Source organism: Calonectris borealis, chromosome Z (assembly GCF_964195595.1).
Source record: "Calonectris borealis chromosome Z, bCalBor7.hap1.2, whole genome shotgun sequence".
NCBI classification, from domain to species: Eukaryota; Metazoa; Chordata; class Aves; order Procellariiformes; family Procellariidae; genus Calonectris; species Calonectris borealis.
This window is the reverse complement of record NC_134352.1, coordinates 39,610,076-39,626,511: the sequence shown is the minus strand read 5'-3', so window position 1 is coordinate 39,626,511 and position 16,436 is coordinate 39,610,076. Positions and strand designations below refer to the sequence as shown.

The 16,436-nt window shown below is 32.8% G+C and overlaps 1 protein-coding gene across 1 annotated transcript in view; it reads right to left on the bottom strand.

Annotated features, from left to right (window-relative positions):
* CNTNAP4 (contactin associated protein family member 4) overlaps window positions 1-16,436 on the bottom strand; it is a 263,240-nt gene that overhangs the window by 170,737 nt on the left and 76,067 nt on the right. The window contains exon 3 of the mRNA XM_075138182.1: window positions 14,984-15,177. Within this exon, the coding sequence (XP_074994283.1) occupies window positions 14,984-15,177 (194 nt within the window). The remainder of the gene's footprint in view (window positions 1-14,983; window positions 15,178-16,436) is intronic.

Genomic DNA, 16,436 nt, shown 5'->3' with positions numbered 1-16,436 from the left:
CTCTTCCTCTTTTAACTGTATTAAATCAATAACAACTGAAGACTGATCTTTGCTATTCCACACATGTATTCATGGATTAGAACTCTTTGGACAAAAATAACGGAGAGACCAAGCCAATGACAAATATCTTTGGTTTTCTTCTTCCAGTACATGACAGTATGCTTAAATTACTGAATTTACTCTGACATTCATAAAGCCTAACTTCCTTTTCGATGATGAAGTATCATGTGTAGAATATATTTTTAATGTTCCCCTCTGAGACAGTGAGAAGTGATTTACCCATAGTCATTAATAAGTCAATACACAAATAAAAAAGTATTGCTTCTCAGATCTTTTTTCCTTATATCTGTGATTATGCATCAATACTATGGTGCTTCTCATAAAAAAACAAAACAACACAAAACACAACTTTTTCTGTTTCTTTCTTTCCTGATTTTTTGTTTGTTTGCTTTTCTGACGTTGCTTTAAACTGAACTGTAAAGCTTTTTTCATGTAAAATTTTCCGTGGGTTTGCAAACAAAGTTTCAAGAACACAGGAGGACTGATATAAAAGTAACAGAAATTTTCCCATGCATACCATTGTTGTGTTTAGGAAAAGGGAAATAACCAGCAGTCTAGTTCTTTGTTGTGGATTTTCCCCTCAGCTTCTCTCAAGTTCTTCTTTAGTCTTAGTCTTCCCTGCCCACAGTCAGCATATGCCAGTCTAAGTTTCCATCTGTTTTTATTTATGTTGTCAATCTGTATCTTTTCTCTTTGGTGCTTTGTTCTGTTCACAGAGCTATGTCTTTTGTTTCTCACTACTGTTCATGTCATCATACATGTTTCTCCCTAAGCATTCCTCCTTGGTTAACTCTTCCTCTTCTCCATTTTAGTCTAACTCCTCTTTTCTTTCCCTTTCCACTCCTTTCTCCTCTATTTGTTACCTCATCTGTTGTCTTCAGTACAGTACCTTGATTTCATCACAGGTTTTTCTCTACTATCTCCTTTTTACTTTCAGGTTCCCATGCACAGTCTTTTCCCACATTCTTTTGTTCATCAAGTGTCTCTAAATTGTGTGTTTTGTCCTTGCAGCCTTTTCCCTCTTGTATGCTTTGTCCTCCTCTCAAACTCCACCACTCTTCTACTGCATTTCCAGTCCTAAGATCTTTCCTATGAAGTCATACCAAAAAATACATTTCAATATAACCATCCAAAGACATTGTACATCTTCACCATGCCAGCATCTTTACTGTTCACACACCTCTGTTATCAACATTCAGGGAAAAAAAAAGAAAAAACCCTTCCCAGTTTCACAGATAAACTCTCCTATTTTCTTCTTTTTGTTTTCCGATTTCTCTAGTCTTTGCTTACTTGTGTTTTAAGGTTTTATGGTCCTTCCCCTCTTTTAATTGTTAATCAGAAGGGACAAAAAGCCTTTGAAAAATGTATTGTCCACTCATACCATGCAGTCCCTTATAGACTTTGCAAAAATAAATTTAAAACCAAATTGTGAAATCCCTAAATATATACAAGTTACCAAACAGGTAAACAATAACCCTACTTCTCTTCTGCAAGAAAAACGACCTTGTTGCTTTCTCATCAAGGTCCATGCTTTGTCCAAGGACAAGCCCAACTTGTATTATTCTATTTTCTATTCTTTATTCAGCTTAGTAATCATAAAAATTTGGTGTGTTTTGGGAAACAGAAATTCCCCAAAATTTCCCCCGAAATACATAACAAGCGTAACACAGTAAGCATAATATTGATGGCACACATCTAATAAAATGTTGATATTGATATGTTTCCATATCCGAACGGAAAGGTCAGCAAGAATAAGAACACTGTGTTTTTAACATAGTGAGTATAGATCTACATTTCAATGAATAATCTGATACGGCAAAGTTTATCACCTCAAATAGAACAATATGGACAAATCAAGTTGGTTTTCTTAAGAGATCAGAATTGGGTTGATAAGGAAAAAAACCCACAACACAACAGCATTTCAGTAAAGTGCTTAACTTTGACAATTGTATTCACATCATTAATTTCTTCTCAGCATGCTTTACATACTTCAGCTATTTTAAAAAAAAAAAACTTTAAGTCTATAGAATTAGAAACTGTTTTACTCTTTTTAGATTTAGATTGTTTTACTTGTTTTATTTTGCTAGATGTTACATTTGCCATGTGATTCAGTTACATGAGTATATTTTGGAAATTGATTAATAATAAATTATAAAAGATGGTTCATATGATGTGTATACATCAGCAGTTTTCTGATGACATTGGTATGCCTCTGAAAAGGTCTTCAACATCCTTCCCACTGTATCAGCCAAAGTATTATTAACATTTCCCATATTTATGTAAATAAGATAAAACTCTATGGAAAGGACTTTATGGTTAATACACGTTTAAAAAAAAAAAAATCTGAATTGTAGAATTCATGTACACTAATGCAAACATACATACTAGCTCTCTGTAATTTAACAAGCAAGGATCCATAACAGCATTGTAATATTTCTTTAACTCTTACCTCAGTAATATGAATCCAGGTAAATTCACTTTTTTTTACATCAAGAATTTTAAAAAGGAATTAAATAGACTTTTTTGCTCATCATATTTTAGTTTAAAATAGCATCTTTCACTTAAGATATTATATATAGCCAACACGACTGAAAGATATCAGTGTCCAAATTGAAGACATCAGACAATCAATATGTTGTGTACTACACTGGAAGACAGTGAGGGAACAGACTGTGTACTGACAATTGAAACAGCATTATCGTTTTCTTCTCTATCCACAAAGGGAGCTTTCAGCACTTCAATTATGGTCTTATCTGAAAAATCAGACAGTGAACAAGAGGACAAAGAATGAATTATTCTGTATCACCCACAAAAGTGGAGTTTATCCTCTCCAGTAGCAGTAATGCTTTTTCCTTTCTCTTTCAGTTTTATTTCTTAATTCACCTCCTTCTATCCCAGACATGGTTTACTAAAATATCTTCCTTAAAATAGATTGCCATCTTTCCCCCTTTGGTATTGTCCGTATTTATATATTCCTTTTTGCAGTGCTGCTCCCATCTCACAGTTGCAAGTAGTTAAAGAATGTATTGCTTAACATTAGACATTTGCACAATATTTAATTATATTAGCACCTAGAAAAGAAGTGACGTATTCAATCTTAGCACATAAATCATGAATATAAAACAGATCTTTTAATGAATAGTTACGTACCTTTCACAGTAGAACACAGCTCAACTCACCAAATTTTTCAGTTTTCTTTATATCACATAACTATTGTGATTCCTTAGTAAGACACAGAAAAATCAGGAAAGAGAAGGTGGCAACGGATAGATCAACATGGTTATTTTTAATGTAATCCATTAGAAATTCCTGACAATAAAACAGGTTGTTCATACAAGATTCATCTGTCATATGAGGCTTAAAGAGATGTGTTTCTGGAAGTGTATCACTCTGTAACAAAGATAAGATAATAGTTCCCAAATGTGAAGAACCACGCCATGCTGACTCCACTTCATATCTATGACTAGACACTAAAACCTAGTTTTTACTATTCCACAAAGAACATACAATCCCTTAACAATTAACTTCGCACAAAAATTTACAACCACCTGATTCAGATGCAGGATATTACTCAGTTAAGTTACTATCACTTTTCCTAAAATTTCCTGTCAGTAACTCTAATAAATAATAATAAATGCTGGGACAGGAGCAAAACTCTGTACAGACAGCTAGTTAAAAAAGATGATTATTACAAATGACATGGAGTCTTATACGGAATTCTCTGATGTCTTCTACAGCCTAAGCTGTCAGAAAGGTGAGTGCGATAGTAAGACAGACAAATATATAGCATCCATGACCTGTCCACTAAACAAAATAAGTGTTTACCTAACAGGTAAAATTAAAACTTAGCTGTTTTCTATGGAAAATTCTGGGAGTTGCTGAAGTCTACACAAAAATCTATATGCTCAATTCCTTTTTTTTTTTCATAGCTAATGAGTCAAAGATGTGAAATAGAGCTTCAATATGTCCATGGGATTTAAGTAAAATAATTGTGACCTTCACACAAGAAAATCTGCTGAAAAAGTTGCAGGTAAATTAACAGATATAGGAAAGACATAATTTGATAAAGGAGATAAGTATTGTTAAAATAGATATTGTTAAAATAATTGTTAAATGCTGTAAGTTAGAATGTTTCATGGAACTTTTCTGAAACTCTGACTCATTTCTGGAGATCAAAAAACCATGCAATTCCAGCTGATTTCCATACAACTAACTATATAGAGAAATAGGGGAAAGGGCACCTTGAGGCACATTAAGGAAGTTCTTGTCAGTGATATTTTAATTAGGGCTAGTGACCTTCCAAAAATTAGGCCATTTAAGAAGTGGGAAAGAAAAAGGCGTTCACTGAATTTTCAAAGTATAGAACTGATCTCATAGAAATCTTTACTAGATGTAAGATAAGTAGTGCGGCTATAATTGCTGAAACAGTTATTTAAAACACATTGAAATATTCTTTTCACAGTTTAAATCTAGCAAGTTTTATACAAGGGATGAAATACGCAAAAAAGTTCATTTTAAACCCATTTATCTATGATGTTTAAAGCAAGTGGTAGCAAATGTCACTGGCAATAGAAAATGTAGATTTAAATGGGTTAAACACCAGTCTACCAGAGAAAAATTTCTTTATTCAGCATGGAAATGCATGCTACTAAGAAATAAATACATGTCCAGTGGAGGAACACCATTCATTTCCATTTATGAAAAAGTCCTAAAATGTGGCAAGAAGAAACTACACAGTATTGATATATAAATTATTAATCTTGTTTGTTCTTACATGATTCATTTTGCCAAAAATGAATCAAAAATATATTAAGTACATGCTTGTAAAATTTTAGCAAACTCTATGGCATTACCAAGGCACAATGCTTCCAAACTATGAAGATACGATGACCACACGGAATCTTAGTCAAGTAAGAAATATGCACAGCAGAGATTTTATCAAGATACTGATCAGGTCAATATCAATTGAAGGTGGTATTGATAAAACCAGACATTCATACTAAGAGGTATATGATCATTTTACTTCAAAAATCAACAGAAATTTCATACATACTCTCAAAAATGTTGTTGTTCTTATATAATTAACCATTATAAACTCTGTCTTAGACATATTCACCCTACATTTAAGCTATATTTACCCATTAAGAAATGTACTTTAAGAACAGATTTCCCCCCCCCCCCAAAAAAAAAAAAGTCTCTGTATTCTAACAGTGTTTAGAAGTTAATGTCTAGCCACTATCTACAACTTTAACTACATAAGAAAATGATAAGGTAGAGGTTATCCAGATTTCTGGTGAATGCTTAGGCATGGGTTCAGTGTGCAGTGTGCTATTGCAAACTGAACAGCTCATGCAGGATCATACAGCAGGGTGGTAATTGCCTATTCCATGTTAGATCATACAGCACAAGAAATAACAGGGACTTCTGCTGTGTTTATGGAACAGAAAGCTACAGAAGCATAATGGCAGATTTTTCTTCTTCAATAGCCTGGTACATGAACTGGGACAAAAAACAAACATACAATTAGACCAGGGGAAAAAAAAAAAAACCACACAAACAGAAAAAAACCTACAAAAAACAATATTATAAAACTCTAGTGATGCACAGCAATTCCTATTCAAACTGAAAACTGTCATCCAATCATGTAAGAGAAGAAGATTATTATCATGGTATCTGCTTTATGGAAATACAGATCCAGAGAAAGAGCAGAAACTGATGAAGACTGGATTGAAACCGCTGAAATACTACAGATAAAAATCAGATTCCTAAAAGTCGAAATAGGAATTTGGGCATTTAAGTGTACTTTGGAGCTCCCAGGTTCAAGCAAGCCAGCAACGCTTAGAACTCCAAATTCCTATTTCAACTTTTAGGAATCTATGATGTCAGTGTTTAAAAAGTTTTCTAAAGGAATTTTGAGTGTCTAAAAGGGAAATGTGAAGATGATACAAATATGATTATGCTGTAAAGATAATATACTATTACAATGACATGACCATCACAATATCAAGGTTAAGACCGGCCATATATACTCAAAATAAACTTGAGGTTTTCTCTGAAGTTTAATGACCGAAGTTTTTATAAAAATTCAGGGCTTTCTCTTTGCTTAACTATAAACCTCAGGGATTATACTAGGCATAAAACAAACCCATGTAAAATAGAGAGATCTTCCAAATGAGGTCTGAAGTCCATTACTGAAAGTATTTTTTCTACATCTAAGAGAGTGGCTGGGATAAACAAGAGAGAAGTTGAATGTGGGATCTGCTGCTACTTACTAGCTCAACAGGCCTCGAGTAAACTAAACACATCCCATTCTGTTTATGAAGATGAAAAGTTTTCTTCAAAGACGGCTTGATTTCCTCAAGTCATTGGCAATGTTCACAATATGTCTGTTGCAGAAAATAGGGACAATATTTTCCTATCTATAGCTATAGATTTTTCCCATCCATCGTAAGTAATTTTCAGACAGGAATACATGTTCAAGTAAAAACTTCTCATATTAGTACTAGAATGATATGATCAGTATCATATCACTCTAGAACAGCCAACACTTCAGAGGCAAAGAACTAAAACTATTTTTTTTCTAGTTGTAACACTTCCTACAGTATTTTCCACAAAGTGGATATTATAATGTTATTGACTTTAAGACAACCGATAAGTAGAAACAATATATAATAATTCAGCATCTACCACAGTGAATTATTTTCATGCAAAAACTGTGTGCCACCATCACCATATTTAGCTTAGAGATAACCAGAGGTCTAAAGAAAAGAATCACCTTCATGAAAAACTACTACTGATATTTATAAAACCAACTCAAGATAATAACACTGCCTTTTCCAGGATTTGTGCATATTAGAAGTGCAAAGTTATGCTCAGGCTTTTATAGGACAAACTCACTTAACTAAACATGCAGAGAAAGGCAGAAGCAATGAACTGGCTACTTGCTGTTTCTGTTATACTACCCAAATACAGCAAGTTGTAGTTGCTTTTCTCTTGCTTTCTCTTAAGATGACCATGGTGCAGCAGGTAACTGTCAAAAAACCACTTCTGATAAGACGACTTCCAGAATCGAACTCTAGTGCTAAGTTGATAATTTACATGGGCAGCAGTCTTTAAAATAACAAAATATTATCCTAACACATTAGAATTTGGTTCCCAAAGCTCCTGTTCACCTAGGCAATTTAATGACTGCAGTACTAATACATACATTAAAACTAACCTGTGAATGTCCAATTCTAATAGAACACTTACTTCTACATGTTGCTGCACTTGCATATTTTCAAGGCATCTTGCTGTCCTCAGTTAAATATGGTTTCTTTAACTGCATGCATGTAACTCTTTTTTTCCACATATGGACTGCCATAATATATGCAGAGACAATATATATTTTACCTGTTATGGCATTAATAATTTCTTTAATGTTTACCCACACAATTTATCTAGATTTTAATTAGAACACTGCATTACTTGCTGATGTTTCAATCTTTTTTTTCTTCCTTTTAGCTTATATTAAATATTCTGGGACAGGTTAACCTTGATGCATGCATTCATCTCTTTACCTACTATAAGTTATTTTATACAGAGTATTAATCATTGTGACTGCTAAATTAGCCTTATTAGCTGGTCTTTTAAGTGTCTAAAAATACCAGTGTGGTCAGAGGGCATTTTAAACAGAAGTGTATATAGAAATCCCAAAGCTTAAAAGTTATGTTCAGAAATTTTAATGTTTTAGAAAAATATCATAATGTCTTTGTCATAAATGGAAGCTTATGCAAACAAGCAGTTTCAGAAAAGCTTCTGCACAATAGACCCATGCATTTATCATTCCTTCCAAGCGTCCCTGTATCTCTGATTTTCTTCATACTGCATTATTAATTTTTCCCTTCAAGCTCCTTTTACCCAAGTTAGAGTATTCCCCCCCTTTGGTTTCTTCTGCCTCTTCCTGCATCCCCCAACATTTTTCTCCACTCAGCTGTTTCTCTTTTTGAGTTCCAACTACACACCTGTAAGCTTCTTCTCCATGCAAACAGTGGGCAAAACACTGTTTGAGTAATATTACCTGACATCAGTCCACCCATTTTTCCCTCAATTATAGAGACATATAAGTTTATTTTTATAGCAATTCTCTTGGTTAGAATCTGTATCAGTCAGTTTTCCATGGTGGAATGTATCTCTGCATTTATGGGTGTGGGTGTACACATGTACGTACAGCAAAACATTGTTTCAGTTGCAAGGAAGACAAAGAGGTCAGGTTTTGCATCATTTTATAACATTTTACCAAGTAACCAAAGAACTTTGAAAATGTTATTCAATGTACTATTTCTGACAATTACAAAAGATAAGCAGCTGCTGTGGAGTCAAAGAGAAAGGGCAAGAAATCAGTTGTTACTAGAAATATCCACAAGATTAACTGTACCAAGATGCTTACATTTAATTTCCCCTAGAACAGTGCAAACATTAAAACTGATCAGTCATAATCTTTTTTAAATTAAATTATTTTAACCATTTTCATATCTCATTTTGTTTTCCCTACCCACAATTTTCTAGTTCATGGGGTACTGTAAATATATTCACTATGGTGTCATGAAATTAGTACAGAATTCTTCTGGTAAATTAATTTCAAATTCATTATTCTGAACTTTTACTCAGAAAGCCCTGATCTTAACACTTATGGTTACTTAGTTGGGGAATTTAAACATAGAATTGTGATCTGTGTTCTTATTGAAAACAGCCCAGGATATGTTCCTGAATACTGCAGCAAGCTGAATAAAAATCACGAACTATTTTTAAAAACACTATTCTGAAAATAATTTGAAAATAGCAAATTCTTTTATGTAAATCATATTTTAACAGACAATTCTCAGGCAGAAAATGCAAACATTCATTGAATAAATTATTAGTTATGAATTATTCACCTGTCTGTACTCTCCTCCTCACATCAAGTGAAATAACAGACTTAACAAACATTTCAAATGTCTGAATTCAATAAATGCTTCAGTATCCAACCCTTTTTCACTGAACCTCATCTTTCTTATCTAGCTGGGATTTTAGATTCTTGTTTGGACCCATCTTGGATGGGTTCAATAGGAGATAATAATACCCATTTCCAGTGCTCATCTCTTACTCAGAAACATGTCACCATCAAAACACAACAATGTTACATTAAACTGTGAAATAAGTCAATTCTGCTACACAATATAAAATTATTTCCTTGCCATAACTATATCCAGTGACAAAAAAACATTATTATGATAGATAACACCATATGGATATGGACCATTATATATACCATCTAAAGGCTCTGGAAAAAAATTATTTGTATTATTTTAATGTATATATATGGAACTATTTATTTCTGGTTCACTATAATTATGATAATGGTGAAATAAGGAAGAAAATATAAATACAAAAACCTACAAAAGCTTATGTAATATCGTTCTGCATACTCTATAAAAAGAATTACATTTGATATTTACCGTAATAATACTTTAAAGGTGAAAGTCTTTAAATTATCATCTTAAGCTAGCATGATACAGCTGATTTGTTTATGTGCCATTAAACTTTGAAGTACCTTTTCTCACTTTCAGATCCTGAGAATTTTAAATATAATTCAATATCAGCAGAAAATTTACTTCTGTCCTGCATAGATTTTGATAATCACCATTTTTCACAAATGTATTCCTGATTCCCATCCTTCTAGTCAGTGGCTCTTGGTTTTGTGTATTAGATTTGTATATCTAATGTTTTGGACAACAGCGATACCATGACTGTTCCTATTGTTATTTTAACAAACCTTCCTGAAACAGAACATTTCAAAGACAAGATATTTTTATGCCAATGATACATTTTAAAATTTTGGGATACACATTCAGTTTCTTTTTTTTTTTTTTTTTTTAATTTAAAACACACACTCTGTATAGGATGCAGAGGATTTTGATCTACATGATAAAGTAAAACACAGTTTGTTGGTTGTTTATGCTATTATTCTTTACAAGGAAGAATTTAAAAATTTAAAGCTGCAAATATTTTTTTTTTTTAACAACTTTAAACATACTGGTGAACTTTGGCATTTTTACACATAAATTATGCAATCTGACAAACTCTGATGTTTTTCTCTTTGAGGATGTTACAGAAAGACAGAGATCAGTTGCAGCTAAGTTGTTATGTGTCCTTGAGTTACATAGTTGAGTCAAGTAGTTTAAAACTGTTCTGTTGGGAGTTTTTTGGCTGAAAATGCAAGACAAGTAAATGATGAACAAACTACAACAAATAGAGGCACATCAGAACCAACTGTGTTGAAGTCATCACCATCTGCCCTGCTTTAATTCATAGATAAAGAGGTTCTTTATCTTCTGTGAGTGGCAACAGAAAAAGTGACATGCCAGTCTGCGTACTGAAGTCACAACATTTGGAATCTGTACCTAAGGAAAATGTAATGATGGAGTACCCATTTAAATTATCTATGCCTTGGACTGCAGAAGGAATCAACAGAAAATTGTTTTGGTTCAAAGAAGTAATTATCAGAAGTCCAGGAAAGTAACATGTAGGTACACCCTTTTGCTTTTACAGTGAAGCAGATTATCATCAAGAATGGTGACTCTGATTTTTCTCCAAGCAGGAGGATCACAGCTTCTAGCAAACACTTCTAGCATTCACTTCTAGTGAATCCCTGAGACTGAGGAAGAACCACCAGCTTCAAGAAAACAGTGAAGCAACTCCACACTCTTGAATCTTATAATGTGACTATCACAGAATACTTGTGAATCAATATTCCTTAACCTGGAACTTTCCATAATGGTGAGTCATTTTACAGTATGGGAAGTTTCCAATAAACTCTAACACCCCAAATCCTTTAAAGAGGAAGTTGAGAATACGTGTAGCAACGCATGCGCAACAAATCATTCAACATTCATGCAATTTTATTACCTGCCATCAGAATAGTAACTGTTAGAGTGAAACTACTTCTATGCAAACTCACAAGATTGAGAAAATTATGATAAAACAAACTTCCAGCTTTAACTTCAGCTAAGGTAAATAAAATGGAAAACAGACCTCAGGACTTAAATACACATGCAAATATACACAGACATAAACATTCTTCTACATTGCAAAGATTTGCCTTTTAAAACAGATGTTACACAAATGGTCAGAATATCCCCAAATTTTAGCTAACATAGTATAAATATTCGTTTTAATTCCTCTGCTTTCGATCTGTCATTCAAACTGTAAATTGCTCTCTTTCCCCCTCTTAGCTCTCCTTTTGAAAATGATGGAGAATATAATCTCTATTACCTTATTACTCTCTTTTTAAAAGAAACATTTAATTAGTAATGTTAAGGAGAGAGTACACAGCATAAAAACATTTGTGATACAAAACTATGAAATTAGTTAAAACTAGAAACTACACTAGTTAAAAGGATTAACCCCAAAGGATTAGCCCCAAATAGATAAACTATTAATTGCAATATGAAGTTCTTCATAGATAAAATACAGGTGATGATATCTAGAATACAAATTGCTAGGAAGAAGTAATAGCAGTACGACTATTACAGGTAATTTTTAAAAATGTAAAAATTTTCTTAGAGCTTCTTCAACCAAAGCTTAAGTTTACCACACATTCTTATGATGTTTTACCGTATACTTCCTGAAGTTTGAAAGAAAACAATCGACAAGAATTGTCCTGTCCAGAGTAAAAATCTGATAGCTTAATATACAAACAAATTTGAAATCACTGCTCATTTTAGACATTAAAAAAAGAACTATGCAAAAGGTTGGGCTTGGGAGGTTGGGCTTTACTGCATCTGAAATTATATCCTAAGGAATTCAAAAAATAGAAATAGATTGAAAAACATACACATAAAGACACACAACAGTCCTTGCTGAAACGCATTTACATTTACGGTAATATTAAAAAAAAATCTAAAATTGATTTGAATTAATCTCTTTCCAAGATTAAACTACTCCTTTTCAAAGGGAAAAATTTCTGTCAAAAAATATGTATTTTACCATTAATAACAACTATTTCACTTGAGAAATATATCTTGATCAGAACTATACCAACTTTTAAAAAGTTGTTAATATTAATCCTAGGAATTGCTGCCTGAAAAAACTTAACATAAGTATCAAGAATAGTGCAGAAAATGTTTAGAGGTAACTTTAAAAAAGACAGTAATAGTCATGCGAGTGAGGAAACAAATCAAAATGAGTGTGTAAATAGATTTTTTTGTCGAAGAAAAAACTACTAAAAAAACCCATACCTAATTATACTTAACAATTCTTAATCTACAACGAGAGCAGTCCTAGTAACTGCAATGGAGTTAGTCTTTCACACGTATCGTTAGTAATTAAAGGATTTTAAACAATAAATAAAATCTACCTGAAAGATAAACTTATAAGTATAAGATAACAAGTGAGGCATACATTTAGGTCATCAAGGTATATTGCATGGCTAAAGACTATGGTCACCATGATTCCTTCTAAAACAATTCCTAATATGCAGAGAAATGAAAACAAATCATATTTAGCAGCCACAAGAGGGGAGAGAGATTCATCTCACCTAACTTTAGAGTATCTACATACAAATTCAGCACCAAAAGGTAATGAAGCACTTTATAGATGGGGGAGGAGTAAGATAGTTGTACATGATTCATTTCAACCTAACAAAGACATCTAAGGTCAGAGGAACCAGGCTTAGAAAAGGCTACCCTTTCCACAGACTATAAAGAGAGTTTTATAATTAGAATATTTGCAGATGCCTAGCTAGTCCTCTTTGCAACTCAGTTGTTATAAAAATTTTACAGTGAGTAGAAAAGCTGTGATCAGCTCCACTGACAACAGGAGCTTCAGAACCTTAAGTTAAGATAAGCCATAAGGTGACTAAGACAATTCCAAACTAACTTCTGAAAAGGAAAATAAAAAGTAGGGAGCTGTGAAATTGTACAGAAAATAAGTATTTTTTCTACTTAAGTTTAGAAAGAGTGTTTACAAAGTGCAAATCCTTACATACAGTAAAGAATTCTGAAGTACTTATAGCAACACAGAGCCCTCAAAACTGAGCATCTTCCGTCTTTCTAATGCACAGTAGTAGTCAAAAAAAAAAAAAGGAAAAAAGTTATCTCTGGTAAGCAATCTTGTTATAGGGCAATGACTCGGTTAAAAAGAAGTTAGAAATAACACAGTAGGTATCATAAATGGGATGTTCTTGCCTGAAATGAACTTGGGCACTTTATTTAAGACTTAACATAAACAGATAACAGTCAGAGAAGATCTATAAAATAAATAGAGATTTAAGAGTTTCATTCCAAGACTATGTCTATACATTAGTTTAGAAAAGAGAAAATATATTCCCCTAGAAACAGAACTCCTAAATAAAGATACATAAAAAAGATCAATAGACTATCCCTGAATTTTACAGTTTACACACTTGAATTATGTATCACTGCCTGCAAGCCATACCTCCAATCTGCATTGCAATCATTAAGATTTTTTTTTTTAATTAAGTTTGAAATAATGGAATTGAAGCCTTACTTTTCCCCGCCTACAGATCTAACAACTTCCTTACCCCAATGTCTGCATCAGCATTTAACAATTTTTTTGAACTTCTGTTTGATATTTTACTGGTGGCAATATTCAAGAAATAACTATCTACATCACTGTTTGCAATACCAATATGGGATTTCAGAAGAGCCCTCACTGAAGAGATCAAGCAGCGCTGCCTCTCAGATTTGTTTTATCAGTCTGTCTGAAGATGGGCAAAGACAATATTGTACCTGCTTATGCTCATGTAACATTTGGAAGATTGTTTTTCTTTTCTCACTCCCCACAGCCATATGGATTAGAAACTCATTTATTTCTGTTTGTTATGAAAACACAATCTGAAGCGGAAGTATGTAGCAAATTCAAAAAGAAGGATAATTATGGAACAAGTAAGCCACTGCATAATCTCATTATATCATAGATGAGATTTGACAATAAGAATCACAAGAACATTTTGAATTAATAGTTAACAAAATTAAAATGTTTAAAATGAAATACATTTTAAAATAATGTTTAACTGCAGCAAGAAACATATGAAATCTAAAACTTAGTAAAATTTAAAAATGAATCAGATCTTTGTATGGACAGAAAGATAGAAGTAACTTGACAGGATAAAATCGTAGACCACAAGTATAAATATTCTTCCTTTAGTCCAAGCTGCTAATCACTGAGGATCAAGGAAAGATGCAAGTCTGGTCTAGAATTGTATTCAGTTTTCCATGAGGATTTTGGACATTGTCTGTCTGGTATTGTGTATCTTTTGCTCTCAATAAAATACATGTGAATAGAAGGTCATGAGCATAGCAAAGCTTATTAATTATTATTACTAGCTACAAAGCTAATAGGAGATAAATGGGTTGGAACATCAGAAATGAGACTCTCAATTAGATGACCAAAAAATAAATATTGCTTAATATTTATTTGTTTTTAAATAAACTGGGATTTGTTTGGTTATGATTTTGATTTCTTTGTGTTGTTTCTTTTTATTTTTACAATAAGATTAAATGTCCCAGAAAAAATAAAGCAAGTGTGGGTTTTTTTTTCCCCCTAATTAAAAAGCCAAATTTAACACACTGGGATCAAAACATTGGGAAAACAACTTTACTATACATAGCAAGACAAAAGAGATTTTGCGGTACATTTTTAGTCCTCAGAATACCTCCTTGAGACTTAATGAAGTAACGCTAAGTTTAGGTTTTTGATGTTTGTTTGCTTTTTACAGCCTTTTATCTTGTAAAAATCTAAATAATTTTGTATATTTAATTATCTAAACACTTTCAGTGTAGTTCTTTATATTCCACTGCTTTGCTTATATTTGCAACAATGTATAGCACAAGTATTTTAAGTCTTCTGCAGAAACTTAATTCTCATTATTGAAAGAACATACCCAAATGCTTTCTTCTTGACGATACTGCTTCCAGTTTCGTCCACTATCACTAAACATCAGAAGGTAGCTTGTTACCCAGTCGGAGCTCCCGTAACCACCTTGAGTAGCAACAGCAGTAATCTCAGTTCTTTCACCAAGATCGATCTGAAGCCATTGATATATATTGGACACAAGTGGAGACCAGCCACCAGCACCTTAAAAAGAATGAAAAAGATCAAAAGAAGCAAGTTAACAGAAAACTTGTATATGCAAAAATGAATTAATTCATTTGAGCAACTGATCTAGTGAAGGATGTCCTTGTCCAAGGCAGGGGTTTGAAACTAGATGACCTATAAAGGTCCTTTCCAACCCAAACCGTTCTATCATTTTATGATTCTAATTCAAGATATAGTTGCACCAAATCTGTCTTGGTATTATTTAGCAACTATTACAAAAATTGATACAGATTACCTGATATACGTAACCAATTATAACTATTAAAAGTCAGTGTAAATTTATTCACTCCCTTTTTTCTCTCTCTAGCTTTTGTCATGAATTTTACAGAGTAATTCTTATCCAATTAGACAAAGTTCTTCAAATAAAAAACTCAGAATTTTGTTTATTTGTTTTATACATCTCAACTTCATTTTATATGGAATAGAAGATCTGAGGTCCCATCTAAGCTGAATGATTCTGCACGATTCTGTTCTGTGAGGTCTGGATATACAGATTTGTATATGAAACAATAAAGCACAGTTAGATGATAAATTTACACATGCTTCTTAAAGCGACCAACCAATTTGCAGGCAAAACGGTAAGAGAGTATGAGGTATACACGTGCAGTTTCAATCAGGAGACAGACCAGTTCTCAAAGATAAAGTTTAACCCAAAACACATAGCTATATATAAAACTCCTACAGTATTTTAACTAATCAGAAACACATGTTGAAATGAAGAAAGACATCACATCAATTCAGTCTCCATTGTCTTCCTTTATTTACTCAGATCAGGCTACCACCTTGTCTGTAAAGTTGATGGAAAAGCCCAAGGGTAAGTCGCACACAATCTCATAAAAAGAAACCATTTTTATGAAAGTATTTTGCAAAATTTGCAAGTATTAGACTTGGTTTGCATCTGGTGGATTTTATTAGAGAAGGGGGTGACAACAAATGATAAAAGATCCATTTTGTAAGCACAGCTTTGGATCTAATTCAGACAAACTCACACAACATAACAGGCAACTTGAAAAGTTCTTAAAGCATACAGACACAGAACAAGAAGAATATATCTAGTTCCTACAGTAATCAATAAACACTGTATTATGTGGAAATAGACAATTGCAATCCAATCTTATGCTTGTATAGGCTTCAAGATGCGTAACATTTCATAAATAAAATATCACATATGGTTTAATTCTGTTCAGGATCATGAGTCAAGTTTTTAACATTACTTCCTTTAGGAAAAAAGAAAAGAA